We start from the raw sequence: 17,001 nt of genomic DNA, 5'->3' as shown, positions 1-17,001 counted from the left end.
TTAAAGCTCGTCTTGTTCCACCCCCTGCCACAGGCAGTGACACCTTTCACTAGACTAGGTTGCCCCAAGACCCGTCCAACCTGACCTTGAACATTTCCAAGGATGGGACACCCGCAGCTTTTCTGGGCACCCTGTGCCAGAGCCTCACCCTCCTCACAGGGAGGAATTTTTTCCTAATATCCAATCTGACTCTGCCCTCTGTCAGCGTGAAGCCATTCCTCCTTGTTCTGTCACTCCATGCCCTTGTCCAAAGTCCCTCTCCATTGCTCTTGGAGCCCCTTTAGGCACTGTAAGGGGCTCTAACATCTCCCTGGACCCTTCTCTTCTCCAGGTTGAACAGCCCCAGCGGTGTCTATACCTCTTGCCATGTTAACACTTTGTACCTGGGCCAGAATATTTTTTTCAGTGGCAGCAATACGCACCCCAAAAAGAAGCACAAACCTTAAAATCCTAACAGGTCTTGTAAGAGCAGCATGACAGGAAAGGATGGAAAAGGTTTGGGAGCCCTGAGCAGCTGTCCCAGAGACAGGTCTTTGGCAGGGACATACCTTCTCAGCACGTTGGTGGCAGACCAAGGGGATGAGGGTCTCGGGCTCTGTGGACATGGCACACTCGTCGATGATTATCTGCCTGACATTGAGTTGTTCCAGGGCGCCGGCAGACGAGACAGAGCAGGTGCACAGGATGACATCGTGACACGCCAGCTGATACGAACGACCTTGTGACAACCAACTTTTGTACCTAGTGTTGATGCAGAAAACACCAGGTTATGCATAAGAGAAACACCCCCAGATTCCTCATGTGGGAACCAGGCAGAGGCTGTGCTTTCCCAAATGATTATGGCTTCGCCACCCTCCCCAGGATGAGCTGGTGTTCTCAGAAAAGGGCTTGTATGGGCACTGTAGGAAACGTATTTTGTCCTGAACTCAGCAGGGCAGGGGGTCCAGGTGAAGGATTCAAAGGTCACATAGGCAGAATAGGAATTTTGGTCCAGATGGACAACAGCACCAGGGCAGAAGGGATTCTGAGGCTCTGTGCTGTACCTGTAACCTCAAGCTCATCACTTTTTATCACTCTTCTGAACACACAGTTTATTAATCTGTGCGTCAGAGGTGGCACACAGCCAAAGTCAGCCATCTCTCACCAGGGTCTCTTCCTACTCACTCATTTGTTTCTGCTTCTGTGATCTCTTCTCCGTTCCTCACCCGAGTGTCAAAGCGACAGATGCTGTCCCAGTAGGGGCTGGGCGCCCGCCGGATGCGATGATGCAGGATTATTTCGCTGAATAAAGAGTCAATATATAAATATTTTCCCTCAACACTGGGACCTGAGTGATTTCTTCTACAGTGAAGCAGACCACTCCACCTGCCTATGTGGAGAAACCCCATTAGCTATAAAACTCACAGCCAAACTTTCCCATCTTTGTAGACCAAATAATTCAGCCTCAAGGATATAAAATACAACTGCTTCCCTTTAGCAGCTGCAAGCAGGAATGAAGTCAGAGACGTTCAAGGCTGTTCCAAAAGGGGATGAAAACATCTAGGGACTTTCCAACAACCTGAATTTCCTGACTAGGTGCTACATTACAGTGTACACATTCACTTGAAAAAATTAATTACAGATTAATTAGAAAGCAGGTTAATAGTGCCACTCTGCAGTGGTGGAATGAAACGATCTGCTCCGGTTTGTTCAGTGTTAGTGATGCAGAAGCCACCTCTCCCCAGCATCCTAGGAGCCTGCAGGGCCATGCCATCCTACCTGAGCTCATGTTTTGGCTTTGTATCCCGTAGGGATTTACGGGAGATGTTCCGGTTGCTCCCCGGGTATGGGAATTCCATCGTCTCAATGGCCTCCCCATAAACCCTCAGTGGTTTCAGGTCCTTCCTCTTCAGCAGCATCTCTGGAGAAGGAGGGCAGGTCTGCTCAGACAGCACCAGGCACTGTGATGCTCAGGCCTGTCTCTCCCTGCCCCTCAGTCGTCATCCCATCTCCACTGGTCCTCACCCCGCAGTGCAGGGTCTTCTGTAAGGACCAGCCCCGCTTTCTGCCCCTCCACACTCATGTTCTCCCTCCCTCCCACCAGGACAAGCCACTTCAGGGGCTTAAAAGATGATAGTTACCAGCAACAACATCGACAGACTTGTTGGACGGGCCGCAGTACAAGATGCACTTTCTCTTCTTGTCCTTTTCTTTTTCCAAGCATGGTGTTTGGTCCTTCTCGACACTCTCCTCATTCAGTTTATGGAACCAGTAGACAATATGAGTTCCAACAACAGTTTTCCCTGTGCCTAGGAAAAAAACAAAAGGAGTATGCTGAGAACATTTTAACAATGCTCGTGCTCTGGATCAACATCCAGCTGATCAGCCATGAAATAAAATCAAGGACAGAGGGGTCTGCCTTGCACAGCTGTAGGTGATGCCAACCCACGCTCCCTTCTCCTGGCTCACCGAGGGTCCTATGGAAAGCAGCACATCAGCTCTCACCTGCCATTCATACCACAGCAGGTACATTTTGCTCTCTCCCCTTACCTGGTGGGCCTTGGATGAGCATGAAGGATTTTCTCAGAGCATCCAGAATAGCCTGGTTCTGACTCTTGTTAAGTTTCCGGTTGCTGCCAGGGATATCAAAGGATTTTAGCTGCAGGAGTCTGGATGTTGTCACTGTTTCAGCAAGGAGCCAAGGAAACAAATTTAAAGAAGGTTACTAAGGACAGCACGGAAGTGATTCAGCAAGAGAGTGCAGCTGGTACCTAGCGATGGTGGTCCATTCCTAGGTCCATTACTAGTGATAATCCTTGTCCCATGCCAAGACACTCTGCCCATGAACCACCTCTGTGAGTCCTGGGGATGACAACCTCAGCCGTGCCAGCCACCAGCAGGGCATCCCAAACTACACAGCAGCTCCTCTCATCCCCTTGTCAGGGTAACCTCCTGGTGTGGGAGCATCACCCCTATGGCAAGGGCCCACAGAAAGTGCCAGGGCACCTGCCCGGCCTGAAGCAAGTAGCCACAAGCTAAGACAGGGTAATATTTGCACTTACGTTTTGGAGGAGGTTCGTGGCCAAGGGCAATGCTTCTAGCAAGAGGAGAGGCATACTTGAGCCTCCAAATTGCTTTTTCTTTCCGTCTGACAGGAAAGGAAATGTAAGAATGAATAGAACATAGCATAAAGTAGCAAAAAATCGTAATACAGCTTTGCATAATTGCCTTACTTATTCTTTCTCTCTGCTTTGTTGTTGCATTAACTCATTCCACAAAGAACTTAAACCCCAAATAACTTAAACTTATTCTGCTCCTCTGCATCTGGGACCATTTCTCAACTGACTGAAGAGCTGAGTCTGCAAAGATGTTGCAAGCAAGGAACACAACTCCTGTCCCAATTCTGTTTTGTTATGGCCCACACCCTTTTACTGGATTAGCTTCCAATGTTTCCTAAAATTCACGGTATTAAAGGAAGCACATTCTGCCCTGAGAACTGCAGCACTGGGGGTGCACAGCAGCCTGTGCTGTGTACGAGGAAGGGCACACTTGACATCAGCTCAGGTTTAAAAAGAGCAGAATTTGCTTTGCAGCAACAACAAAGGGGAATGATTTGGAAATCAGGGAGCTCTTCTGCTAAGCAAACCCCACTCCAGAGCTTCACTTGGCCTTTTGTAACATTTATTGCAGCAACCTAGTAACATAAGAAGCAAGTGCTCAGGGAAACTTCAGCACCTTCCCTTATCTCCCCGTTCTCAGGGACAACCAGAAGAGCATGAGACCCTCTGGAGAACAGACCCAAGGAGTGCTGCCACACCCCCCAAAGACCCACAGCCCAACAGTATGGCCAGTCAGAGTAAGGAGAAGGGCAGGTTTTTCAGGGGATCAACCACAGCAGTGAGGAAAGGTCATGGGGGTGCAGCAGAGGGGTCCCTTGAGAAGCCAGGTTACCCAGAGCACACTGCTGAGCCCACTTACATGTCTGGCAGCATCTTTGGAATGAGCTCCACCGTGAACCTGGCAGAATCCTGTGAGATCTCCACAGGGATGGTCTCCATAGACATGTAGTGTATGTAGAAGTTCATAGTCTGCTGACCAGACCTGTCCGACTTCCCGTCATCGTTGAACTCCTCCGTGACCCCGTGAGCCACCCAGGTGTAGGTATCAGGATCAACCACGAGCTTGTTCTCTGATTTGCCATTGTCAAGCAAAGACAGGTTCTGGAGGCCATGGCTAAGGTGTTCCTCATCGCTCTGACGGCTCTTGGGAAGCTTCAGCCCACCTAAACGAATGCACAGGTAACAGTGCAAGAAGTCCACTTCAATGGAGCAGTCCTCCAACCACTTCTTGTTCAGCACAAAGCTCCCTTGCAGCTGTCCTTTGCTTGTCCTTTGCTTTGCCCACTTTATTTTAATATCATGGATGACAATCGAGTCGTTCTCGGCCACGGCACACGACGCAGACTCCATGGCGCTCATGGGCATCCACACCTTGCTGTACTCCGTCGTGCTCTTGTACCTGTCCTTGGACTGCAGCGTGGCGTACGCCGAGAAGCAGTCGATTGGCTTCTCCATGTGCTGCAGGCAGACCTCAAACCCCGGTGTCACACACCACAGCTGCACGAAGGGCACCAGGAAGCCGCGGCTGACGTCAGTGGTGAGCTGGAACCACAGCGCGTCGCCGGCGCTCAGCTCCAGGGACAGCTCCATGTAGTGGGAGCAGGAGCTCTTCTGCACCCAGCCTATGTGCCGGTGGTACAGCTCCTTGCTCTGCCGCAGGAGGGCCGCGGCCCTGTCAAACTCCTCGTTCCTGATGGCCATGAGCACGTCTTGCCACGTCTGGGTATGGAGGAGGGTGACACTCTTGTCACGGAGGGCTCCTTCCCGTAGGCTCTGCTCCTTTGTCTCTGCAGAGTACATCCTCCTCTTCCAGGTCAGCCTGATGCTGCTCCGCTGCTGGATAAACACAGGCTGCTCTACCAGCTGAAGGGACCTGTAGTTAATTTTCTGCGGATCCGGAAGACTCTCCTGGTTCAGGGGAAACAGGGCTTTGAAAAACCTGCTCATCTCTTCGACATCCACCACAAAGGCGATCTTCTGCAGGACTTGGTCCTTCAGCTGGCTGGCCATCTGCAGGGAGTGGGCTCTCTTCTGGTACGCCACCGCCTGGCTATTCTTCCTGTTGAAGTCGTGACAGAGAAACTCAATGTCATCCGCAGAATAGATGAGAGCCTTCTTGCGGAGCACAGAATGAAGGTGCCGCTGGACCACGACATCCACGTACCGGCGGATGGGAGAGGAGGCCCAGGTGTAGGAGTCAACGTGAAGGGAGTAATGGCCTGCCTTCGACTGGACAGTGGAGTTGGAGCGACAGAAGTAGGAGCGGCTGAGCAGTCTCCTGAACTCCAGGATCACTGGGGCCAGCTTCGGGTGGATGTCATCAGTGACAACGAGGTCGAGCATCTTCTGGAAGTCACGGGCTTTAGCAGCTGACTGCAGGTGCTCCCAGATGGGACCCAGAAGACTGAACTCCACATTTTTAGGGGAGTCTTGTCCAGGAGGCATTTCTCCCAGGTGATGCAAGAGATGAAGGGACAAAGGAACAATGTGGCTGTATTTGTTTTTCATGTGTGACAGCTGTCCAAGACTTGGCTCACACTGACACCGGAGAGGAGTGACATTTCTGGTCACCTCCTGGTTGGTGAGGAACTCAGCCACGAAACTATTGAACATGATCATTAACTCCTCTATCATCTGATGGGACCCCCTGTTACCTGGGGAGCTTTCCTCATCCAGCCGGTCATAGAAACAGTCGTCCTGCAGCCGAAACTTCCGATGGATCCTGGAGAAGTGATAAGCCACAGCTATGCAGTCCTCCAAAGTATCAAAACGAAGGGCCTTTGCTGCTCCCTTGTAGCAGTTCTTAATGCAGAGCTCTGCCTCTTCGTAGGACAGCTGCCTGTCCGAGCGGATCACGGAGATGGTGAAGATTCCCTTTAGCATCTGGTCAGTCTCCTTCTCTACGGTCACAAACAAGGAGATCACCCGTCGATCTTTCTGAGGCAGGAGGCTGCAGACATCTTGGCTGATTTTGGGTGGGAACATGCACAGAGGCTCCTGATTGGGAGCATAGTAGGTGACACCCCGCTTCTTTGCTTCCAGGTCCAAGGCACTGCCTTTGGGAATTACACCTGCCACATCTGCAATGTGGATCCCAATCTCGTAGCGACGCCCAAGATCCCTAACGCTGATAGCATCGTCCAAATCCCTGGCGCCTTGGGGGTCAACAGTGAAGGTCATGTAATTCCGACAGTCCTTCAGAGTTTCCTTGGTGAGGTTTATGTTGCTGTTGGAGCTGTATTTTGCTGACTCTCTGGTGACAGCAGCTGGGTATTTGCTCTGCAAACCATACTCCAAGGCGAGGACCCTTAAGCCTTCTTCCAAAGTCAGTGCTGCCTGCAGAATCTCTGTTATTATCCCCAAAGGGTAGTAAAACCCTTCCCGCCAGGAGATGATCTGGACACAGAAGAACTGGCACCTCCTTGTCTCCTGGCTGATCTTCTCACAGCTGACCACTCTGTACTTCCCATTGACGAACTTGCGGATGGGAATGACATTGGGTTTCTCCTTCAGCCCTGGGACGAATATTTTGGTGACAGTGGGATCGATGGGTATCATCACACGGGGATCAAACTCATCCATCATGCAGATGAAGGTCCATTCTCTCTCGGCACGCTTCAGGATGCCCACCACCCTCCCCTGTGGGTGGTGGCTGCTGCTGTCGCCTGTGCTGTTCTGCAGGATTTCCACCAGCACCTCATCCCCAGTGAAGGCTGTTCCGCAGTTAACTCTGCCTTTGATCTGAATGTTCATAGCAGGGGAGTCATTGAGGGTGAAGGCAGAAGCTCTGTCGAACGCCTCTTTGATCAGCTCACACCTCTTGTACATTTGGGGGTGCATATGCAGGTACTGCTGCATCGTCTGAGAAGAGAAGCTGACATAGTCCCACTTGTCCTTCCTCTGGTTGGAAGCCTCGGACTTCACATTCAGCAGCCCTTCATCAGACACTGTCACCAGCATGTTCTTGCTCTCATCCAAGAGCTCCTGGAGGATGGGATCATCGGCATTCATGCTCTCGCCCTCAGAGCTCGAGGAGTCTGTGTCGCTGTCCTCCTCGTCCCTCTCCAGGCTCCTGCTCCAGCTCTCCTTGTCACACGCAGCCTGTTTGATCTGAGCCATTGTCAGGCTCTCCGGGAAGACGCTCCCCTTGTCGATGCACTGCTGGATGAACCGTTTCCACACTTTGCTGCACTGGCCGTGGGAGCACAGGGCCACGGCGTCGCCCACCGCAACCACCAGCGACTGAGCCCGGGTCATGATGGTGTTGAGCACTCTGGCCTCGTTGAAGAACTCGAGGTGGTGGGAGGCTGAGACACGCAGGCTCTCGCTGGTGTGGACCGTGCTGATGATTATGACTCGAAACTCACGCCCTGCACCAGAGGGGACAAGGGAGAAGTCACTCAGGAGAGCCCAACAGGGAAGACCCCGCCTGGCTGCCACTCGTCTGTAGGGCGCCACGTGGCCACGTGGGGCTGTAACCTCACTTGGCTGAAACGTGGGGGTCACTTGGTGTGGGTAAAGCAGCTCTTGGGGATTGCAAGATCCCCTGTGCATGAACCAGGATGGACATCACAAGGCACCGCCACCCACACACCGGGGAGGGAAGGACAGGTCGGAGAAGGGATGAAGGCAGAGCACTGGAGCAGTGCAGCAATGAGTACCCACAGAGTAGCCCAGCGTGCCCAGTGCCACCAGCAGCCCCTCCTTGCAAACACAGGAAGAGTTTGCTGTGAATCTCAAATTCCCTGGAGGACCTGAGGATCTTACAGGAACAAGAGCAGGGATCATTTGCAAGGATCCCTCTCCCCTCAGGAAGAGCTCTGCTGATCACACAACAAATAACAACCAACAAGAGTCATCCTAGTGATGTCAGAGCTGGGAAGAGGCTGCAAAGAAAGGGTGTGGAGATCACAAACACCCCCGCCAGGGTCAGTAATTCGCACCACGAGGAGTCCCAGTTGCGCAATAAAAAAAAAGATAATGAAAACACGGATGAGTCATAAATTAAATCCTCGAGGACAAAACCAGCCTTATGCCTCTCTTGTCATCCAGAGCAGGAGACTCCTCCTCTAGTGAGCTGTTCTGTGATTGGCACCCATCCTGGTTTCAATTCCCTTCTGTCGCTAGCCTCCCTCCCTGGTACGTAGGACTTCACATGATTCACACATACTCAAGTCTCTGGGATGGCACTTGCAGGGTTTTTACCCTCCTACAAAGCAACGTCGGTATATTTGAAATGGGTTGTCAGCTGGGTGCAGATTTAATTCAGTGTGAAATCCTATTCACTCAGGAAAAGACAAAATCAAAGCTCTACCAACCAGAAGGGGACGGAAATCTGCCAAAGGAGTTCCAGGCACTCCCTCCTAATTGGTGTTACGTGGACTGGGGTGGTGGCAGAGACAGCAAGAGGGCAGGGGAGCTCTGCCTGGCAGCACCTCCCAGAGAGGTATTTTTCCACAACAATAGCCAATATTTTGCATTTTATCAAGGAGGAAAATGTAAAGATGTTGGAAACTCCTCTGCTAATGCCCCAGTGTCTCTTCCCTCTGCCTGTTGCACAGCAGCTGAACTGCTGTGGACCCTCCTGTCCACCAGCATGACTGCAAAAGTTGTGTATGACTCTCACACAGAGAAGACCCCAGATGCAGCCAGGCGTGAGGGACTGTTGCACAAGACACAAACCTGGCAAATTTTCGTAGTTTTCCACCACCACATCTTGTAGCTGCTTTTTCCTCAGCTCTTGTCTTGTTGCAGAAACCTGGTAAGAAAGAGGCACAACTGAACTCGGCTCAGAAATGCCCCCCACCAAACACCAGGGTCCCTCATCCTGCCCAGCTGCAGGTTCCCCAAATTACTTGAAAACATCCACACTGCTGGGCTGACTTCAGCCAGAGCTCCCACTGCCCTGTCCTTAACCTGCCTAGGAGATGCTGATAGAAGTGTTTAACTAAGCCATCCCCCCATCTCTGCTCCAACCACCCAGGACACGCTACCTAAATTGAGAGTGCCTCAAAAAAACCACTGAAGTCACATGAGACCCCAGATTTCCTATTTTTACTAGCACAAATAATAATAAATGGATTAAAAGGACTTTCTTAGGGAGTGTTCAGTCAGCAGTGCAGGCATAGCCCCCTGAAGTGGAATGCAGAATTCCCCTACACACCTGCATCCCATGGGAGACCACACAGATCTTCTTCAGATCCCGGACGCCCCACTCATCTGGCCACCTCTGATAAATCTCCTTCACTTTCTCAATCACTTGTATTATCTCGGACACGTTTTGCCAGGAAATCATGGAGATATCCCTTTCAGCCACACCAGACACATGGCAGAACACGAGGGGATAAATTTCGGGATGGGGTGGGATGTTCCCACTGGCTTGGATAGCATTGCCGTTGCCGATGTAGAAGTGCTTGGAGACGAACTCAATAATGCCGGCAGTGGAACGATAATTCTCATTGAAGATGATCCTGCTCTTCGTGGCCACCTCATGCCTCTCCCTCTGGTAGAACTGGAAGAGCCGGTTCAAGAGGGTGTGATCAGCGGATTGCCCACTCCCAACACAGAACAGCTTTGGGGTTATCTGCATGTGGTCCCCAGCCAGGACAATGCGGGTCGCAAAAGTGGCGTAGGAGAGCGGAACCAAAGCTTCGCACTCCAGCATCTGCGCGGCCTCGTCGATCATGATGTGGGTGAAGTAGCCCGGGGGGACCTTCAGGTTCTTGGATAGCATGGATGTGGTGATAATGATGTGGTGCTTGTCGATCTCGGCCTGCGTGGGGTGGCGGAAGGAGCGCTGGTCTGCCGAGAGGCAGCAGTACATCTGGGTGATGGGGTCCGTCATGTTGACGGGCCGGTCGGTGGAGATGATCCGCAGGGGAACAGCCCACGGGTGCCCCGTGGTCACATAGGTGTGAAAATACTCCCGGATGTAAATGTCAGCAGCGCTGGAGGGCAACAAAAAAGGGGAAAGCATCGAGGAATTGTTGGTGCTGATCCTAAAATCTGTGAGACAAAGTTCTCTCTCATCATTCTGCAACACACATCCAGTTTCTCTCCTGGCTCTGGTTACACCACACTTGTCACAGCAGACATTTACAACTGCACAAAGGAACCAGTGCCTACGCAGCCACCAATTCCCAGCCTCTTTCAACAGTATGATTTAAAATAAGAACTGGTATTTGAGACTACGACATCTCTTGACGCTCTTATGGAAAAAACGTGATGTGCCCAACAAAACCTGTGGCCCTGATGCTGTCCAGGGCCAAGTGACAAGGAGCTCTCCTCCGACAGCAAAGCATCCCCATCCCCAGGTGAGACAAGACCTACAGGAGAATCTTCCGTGCAAGCAAACAGCCTGGAACAGGCTAAGATTAGCAGTCACCATCTATTATGCATTAAAAACTGAGGCAGTAACAGCCTGCAGGATCGGATGTGGACACTCTTTTCAGTGTAACTGCTCTAATTTTAACAGTCTTGGCCTGGTTTCTCTGAAGACAGATCCAATGGCATCCAGACCAGATCTGCACTTTCTCTTCCCCAAGCTCTCCCTGGAAAAGTCAATAGATTGGCATGGACACAGAGCCAAACAGTCTTCAAGGGCAACCAGAGCACAATATTATCCCAGCATGATCAGGCAGCAGTTTCCTATTTCTTGCAGTACACAGTAAAGGCTGGAGAAAACTGTCTCTTCAGCCACATTCCCATTTTATGATGGGGCAGGAATATGTTAAGTGTTCAAGGCCAGGATGGACAAGACTCGGAGCAGCCTGGTCTAGGGGAAGGATTTGGAACAAGCCAAGCTGTCAGGTCGTTTCCAACCCAAATCATTTAGGGATTCTGTGAGTCGGCGTTGGCTTTTCCACAGACTTCCACCCATGCCAGGCTTCCTCCTAGCAGGAACCAGAGCAGTTTAACACAGATTTGATAAAAACTAATTTACTTAAACAAGCAATTGAAGTGCACACCAAGAGAAGGGCAGCTCGGCCCTGTCTCTTACACCCTGGCTCCCCTTCAGCCTCCCCAGTGAGCAATGCACCAGCTCGCCCACAGCTGTCGTTGCCTCTTCCCTGCTAACCTGTTTGTGTGAGTGCAGATCAGCACCCGCGCGTTGGGCTGCCTGAGGATCTCCAAGGTGGCCATGGCCAAGGTGAATGTCTTCCCTGTGCCGAAAGGCCCATAGATGAGCAGAGGTGGGACCTGCCGGCTGGTGGTCGGCTGGCCCGTGATGAAGGAGATGGCTTGTTTCTGCTTGCTATTCCCTCGCTCTGGGGACCTGAGAGAGTAGGGGATGGAGCAACTGGCGACATCCGGCACGACCAGCTTCTCATCCAACAGGGAGTCCACAGCCTGGTGCCACTGCCGGAACAGCAGCTGGTCTATTTGGAACTGGATCTCCACCTTGTGGGAGGTGTTTGCCTTGAAGTTCAGCTCTGAGCAGCATCTGCTTGGTATCTGTAGCCAGATGGTCTTCTCTGTGGTGGCTTTATGCTCCACGAGAACTTCATAAACCCGATTGTCCACAGGTGGGTCCAGGGCCAGGAAGGCGGTGGGCACAGACCTGCTCAGCAGGTACCCCTCGTCCGTGTCCGGTGAGAGGTTGTAAGGGGTAGGCACTTCAGCAAACAGCTCCCCAGAGAGAGCAAACTTCGCCCCCATGGAGAGGCTCTGCAGCATGGGGGTCAGCGAGATGAGCACACGCAGGTTGAGTCTGAAAGGGGGAAACACCCAAATGAAGAACAGAGAAAAGATCTGTCAGCTCCTGAGCCCTCCCCATGGAAAGGGGATTGCCACCTACACCCAGGGTGTGTCAGCCCCCCAAGCACGCACAGACAGAAACCGTGCTCTAGCTAATCCACGGCCACAGGACGAAACCCAGCAAGCCATCCTTCTTGGCAGGTTTCTGGGAAGGCACCACAAGACCCAACCCAGAACGGACACAAGGCCCGAGGAGCAGCGTGGCCCCAAGGGTTATCAACAGATTTGTGCTCCCCAGTGAAGGGGAACCCCAAAAGGGCTCACACCTGGCACTTACTTGGCAATCAGAGCCTGCTCAGCTTCTTCCTCACGGAAGAGGAAGCTGTGCATCCTCTCCCGATAGTTGAGCCGGGTGATGGGAACGACTGCGCTACTCTCACTTTGGTAATCCAGCGCCAGAGCAGGAGGTTTGTACTTTGCCAGCAGAACCACATCTTCACCAGTCTTTGGCATGCTGGGAATGATGATCCGGTTTCCCCGATCCCACCGCACAAAGTTGACGGGGCGGCTGCTCTCCCTGGTGCTGGGGACGTGCTGGGGGGTCTCCCGCCGGCCCACCTTCACCTTGATCTTCTGCATGAGGACGGGGCGCTTGCCAAAGTCGAAGACCACCCACTGCTCGAAGATGCCCAGGACGCAGCACTCCATGCTGACCTCCACCAGCGCGGCGCGGGGCGAGGAGGACGCGGTGGCCACGTGCTCCCCACAAATGTACTGCAGGCCCCGGGAAAGGCCATTCCCCGAGAAGCAGAAGTTGACTCCAGGCTCCCGCTTCAGCAGGGCCACGTGCTGCAGATGCATCTGCCATTGAGGAGAAGACAGGGACACAGTGAGGGCAGCCCACGGGAAGAGCCCAGCAGCTGGTGAGGTGCTCCAGCAGCATTTCCTAGAAAAAGCTGCTAGAGGAACCAAACACTGTGTCAGTCTCACCACGACTTAGTCCTCATGCAATCCCGCAGCGATTACTTTAAGGCCTCAGAGAACCTCAGAACTTCAGTTTAATATCAACCAGTGTGCAGTGAATGGGAAGTCTACTTTGGAGAAGACGGGCTTTTGCCCCTAACATCCACAAAATCCCGGGCAGGAAAGCAGCTGAATGTTGTTATTTGTGATGATACAGGGGAGGTGTTGAGAGCAGCCAGGTCTGCCCCAGGACCACTGCACAAGACAGGAGACACAGCGGCTGCACCCCCTGCACACAGCCCCAGTGCAGGCACCACCTGAGCAGCTCCTGAATACCCAACACATGCCTTCATTTAAACATGCCCAAATCCCCATCCTTCTGCCCCTTGCAGAAATAATAACTAAAAAAAACCCAACCAAACAAAACCCTCCAAAGGATTGAGCTAACCTGAGAGTAGACCTTGAACCGCCATTGGTATTTCTTCTTCCTGTCCTCCAGCTGCACATGCAGAGGCTGCTCACACACAACTTGGACACCCTCGACCTGCTCAGCCATCTGTGGGGAGTCATGAGGGAGGGACTGAAGGCAGCATCCCAAGGACACACCTCAGAGCCCCCCACAGTGCCATCTTCATCCTTGTCTTTACACTACACCCTCCCAAGAGGGATCAGGAGTACATTCTCATATTCCATCCTCACTCACCACTGCTCCGGGTCCCCACGCAGAAACCTCGGGGAGCAAGAGCACCCACAGCATAGCTCAGGTACCCCGAGCAGGCTCTCAGGTTGCCATCTCCAAAGAGATGAAGGAAGGAGGATCCCTTTTTTCATCCCCATTAAGGAGGTGAGCAGCAGTCTCCATTCCCAAGCTCTCACACCAGAGGATTCCTGTGATGTGCCGGACCAAAGCGCTCCCACCCCCGTGCCTGCCACTCACAATTAACTCACAATTAACTCACAATTAACACCTCGTTGGAGCACATCTTATACTCAGCGAGGAGGCGGTCCTGGTAGGACAAGAGCCCGTCCTTCAGGGCTTGCTTCTTTTTCTTCGAGGAAACCTTCACCCTCTGGATCCACTCCTGCAGCTCCTCTTTGGAATGAGCCTTGGTGCAGCTGTTCCCCATTTCGCACACCTCCGCTCTGTCAGGAGAGAGGCGTTCCAGGTGCCACCCGTGCCTGCTGGCAGGGGGATCCTCAGGGGGGCCGGCAGCTCCCTCCTGCCGCTGCCCTCTTCCCTGCTGGATGCCTTACCTGCTACACAGTGAGAACTTGTTCAGCCCGAGCGGCGGTGCGCGATGGACCCACTGCATGGAGCTGTCGGCCGAGAGCATCTGCACGTGCTCGATGGAGGAGCAGTGGTTCTCAAAGCTCTCCTGCGAGTTGCAGGTCACCAGGCAGATGCAGCAGTAGAAGTGCACGGGCGCGGGCGCCGCCGGCTTGTCGTTGGCTCTGCCAGTGCCCGCAGACGGCAGCAGGTGGGAGCGCAGCAGCCCGCGCTCCCTCTCGGCCTCCCACACCGCCATCTCCACGTCACTGTGGGCGTACTGGCAGCGCTGCGGGCCGTGCCTGCAGGGCCGGCCCCGCGACACGAAGCGGCAGTAGGCGAGGGTCTCGATGAACTCGGGGCAGGGCCGGATGGCCGTGTACTGCTGCTTCTTCCGGCTGTCCAGCACCGCGTGCACCAGGAGCGGGTCCCAGGTGCGGTGGGACCCGCAGTCGCCCGCTGTGATGCGCTGGGGGCAGCCGAAAAAGCAACGCTTGCAGATCTCCTGGAAGCAGCCCCCGAACTCGCTGGCGATCTCACCGGCGGCGCTGGCAGCGGGGTGGGGGCCGGCAGCAGGGCGGTCCCCCAGCTGCGCCTGCAGCACCGCCGCCTTCAGCCAGCGCCGCTCCAGCTGGTGCTCCCTCTCAAAGTTCCAGACCACGGCCTCCTCCGCGCTCCAGGCGAAGGTGCACTGGTTCTTGTGCCTGCTGCAGCCCAGCCCCATCACGTAGTACCTGCAGACAGCGTAGCGCGCCGGGTTGGGGAAGCCGGGCCGCCGGGACACCTTCCTCCATGCTGCGCTCCTGCGGCTGCGGCGGCGCGCCAGCAGGATCTCGTACATGCACTCGTGCTCCACCTCCCGCGGGTGGTAGGTGATCTCGTTCTCCTTCACGCTGCACTTGGAGCAGACCAGGAGCAGCTCCAGCTGCTGCTGGAGGCTGCCCAGAGGCACCTTTGGGCCGTTGGCCGCCGGCATCTTTGGCAGCAGCTTGAGTGGAGCAAAATTAATGGCGGGAAGATCTCAGAAGGTGACGCCGTGGGGAGGAGGTGCCATGGAGCGAGTGGCCTCGTCCTAGCTCACTGCATACCTGCCAGTCATCGGTGCAAACTCATGAAGCCTGACAAAGGAACAAGGAACAAGTGACTTAGCGGGGTCATCCCTGGCTGGGCACACACAGTGTCACTGGCACAGCCAGGAACCTCACCCAGGAAACCTCGGCCACGGCACCCTCTCCCCCAGCTCTGTTCCCGCACCAGCCCAGCTCCCAGGGGAGTGTTTTGGAATCAGGCTGCCAAGTGGTGCTGGTTCCCAGCAGGACTCAGCCTGGTCCTCGCTGCCCCCACAGACCACCAGCGTTTACCATCCAAAGTGGGAAAGCAGCGGCTGCTCCAGAGGGCCCAGCACGGTCCCCACAGCAGCCACATGATCCAGCTTCCTCTTCCTGCTGCCAGCACCTGCCCCACCTTGGCTCCCGCCTGCCAACTTTCTCTTTCTTTGTCTTGTTTTCCTCCCTGATTTGGCCGGGCAGCCCCACGCCGAGCGAGAGGAACACGGCTCCAGCCCCTCAGCCCATCTGCCCCATAGCACAAAAGATTAATTGGAATTAATTAATGAAGCAACCACCCTCTTTGCTCCTGGGATGCAGCGACCAAGGCCAGGAGACGGGCATGCTGGAACAGGGGCCTGCCGACATCTCTCCAGCTGACAGCTCGGTAAACATCCGGCTGGGAGAGCTCGGCCCTGGCGGCTAAGAAGGCGACTTACAGCTCACTGCCCTCTCCAGCCCCCAGCTCCGGCATTTGCCATTGGTTTCCTGGGTAACCAGAGGCCAGGAGCATTCCTGGGAATGATGCTGCAGGGTTTGGTGGCTGGACCACGTGGTCAGGGTGAAGGGAACATGCCCAGGCACATCTGTGGGCAGGGTGTGCTGCCAAGGAAAGCCACCGGCCTTGTGCCGAGCACCCAACTCGGGCTCCTGGCCAGCAGCCACCACAGACTGGCTCTCTAGCAACACCAGGGGAGAGCAGGATTTGCAGCTGAGGTCCAGTGGACAATGGAGTAGGAAGACAACCCTCGCATTGCTTCTGCACTTTTAATTAAGAATCATTTCCTCTCTTCTGGGATAGACAGGGTGCTGCACAAAGCGGGCAGGGAGTGCTGAGGCTGCTGCTCCAGCTGGAGCTCCAGGCAACAAACACCAAGCTGGAAGTGGCTGGAGCATCACCCACATTCCCAGCATATCCTTAAAGAGCTCCTCACCTCCCATCCCAGTGTCACAGCATCCACCTGCTGCTGAGCCATGAAGGAGTCGTCTAATCCTACTTCTCTGTGTGCATCAGGTCAGACACGTGCTCGATGGATAAACACCCGCTGGGTTTATCTCTCAAGGCCTGGCAGCAAGCCTGGCGCTGGGCAGAGCTGCAGGTTTCCATTTCAAGAAGCTGTGGGATTCCGTGGCAGACTCCCACACCAGCGCTGGCATGATTGGGGTCACTGTGCCATGTCACTGTGCCATGCCACGAGCTCTGCAGCCAGAGCTAAATCACCCAGCTCTGTGACTTCGCTTCCAAACCTCCACTTGAAGCACTCAGTGCAGGCTGGCAGTGAAAGAAGAGCAGTGACCCCGAGCTGGCTGGGGCCAGCAGAGAGACAGGGTATTTCTGTCCTCTGGCTGTAACAAGGCTGTGATCATTGGAATAAAACTTTCTGCAGTCCAGGGGTCAGGAGCTCTTTGTTTGTTTTGGTTCTACCACAAAAAATAAAAATCGGAGCCGCAGCTGAGGTTCTGGTGCTGCCTGATGCAAATAAAACGCTTTGCACTGAAATGAAATAATTTGGGGAAATTTGAAAATAAGCACCTATAAAGAGAGGAGGGGGAGTGGAACAATCTGTCTCACACCCAAGGGCAGCAAGGGATGCTCCTCTGATTCCCAGCAAGACAGGAAAGGCAGCACGGTGCTGGTGGGAGATGCAGA

General features: G+C 54.0%; 1 protein-coding gene across 2 annotated transcripts in view; it reads right to left on the bottom strand.

Annotated features, from left to right (window-relative positions):
- Nucleotides 1-17,001, bottom strand: part of HELZ2 (helicase with zinc finger 2) — a 29,764-nt gene that overhangs the window by 5,456 nt on the left and 7,307 nt on the right. For both annotated transcript variants that reach the window (XM_040080006.2, XM_040080005.2), the window contains exons 2-15: nucleotides 14,013-15,143; nucleotides 13,718-13,901; nucleotides 13,207-13,314; nucleotides 12,133-12,656; nucleotides 11,176-11,808; nucleotides 9,262-10,045; nucleotides 8,781-8,856; nucleotides 3,958-7,468; nucleotides 3,042-3,127; nucleotides 2,530-2,661; nucleotides 2,121-2,288; nucleotides 1,759-1,900; nucleotides 1,165-1,281; nucleotides 549-741 (exon numbers count right to left, since the gene is read on the bottom strand). In XM_040080006.2, coding sequence (XP_039935940.1) covers nucleotides 549-741; nucleotides 1,165-1,281; nucleotides 1,759-1,900; nucleotides 2,121-2,288; nucleotides 2,530-2,661; nucleotides 3,042-3,127; nucleotides 3,958-7,468; nucleotides 8,781-8,856; nucleotides 9,262-10,045; nucleotides 11,176-11,808; nucleotides 12,133-12,656; nucleotides 13,207-13,314; nucleotides 13,718-13,901; nucleotides 14,013-15,001 — 7,647 coding nt within the window. In that variant the 5' untranslated portion in view covers nucleotides 15,002-15,143. The remainder of the gene's footprint in view (nucleotides 1-548; nucleotides 742-1,164; nucleotides 1,282-1,758; nucleotides 1,901-2,120; nucleotides 2,289-2,529; nucleotides 2,662-3,041; nucleotides 3,128-3,957; nucleotides 7,469-8,780; nucleotides 8,857-9,261; nucleotides 10,046-11,175; nucleotides 11,809-12,132; nucleotides 12,657-13,206; nucleotides 13,315-13,717; nucleotides 13,902-14,012; nucleotides 15,144-17,001) is intronic.

Source organism: Hirundo rustica, chromosome 16 (assembly GCF_015227805.2).
Source record: "Hirundo rustica isolate bHirRus1 chromosome 16, bHirRus1.pri.v3, whole genome shotgun sequence".
NCBI lineage: Eukaryota > Metazoa > Chordata > Aves > Passeriformes > Hirundinidae > Hirundo > Hirundo rustica.
The sequence above is the reverse complement of the archived record's forward strand: the minus strand, read 5'-3'. Positions and strand labels throughout refer to the sequence as shown.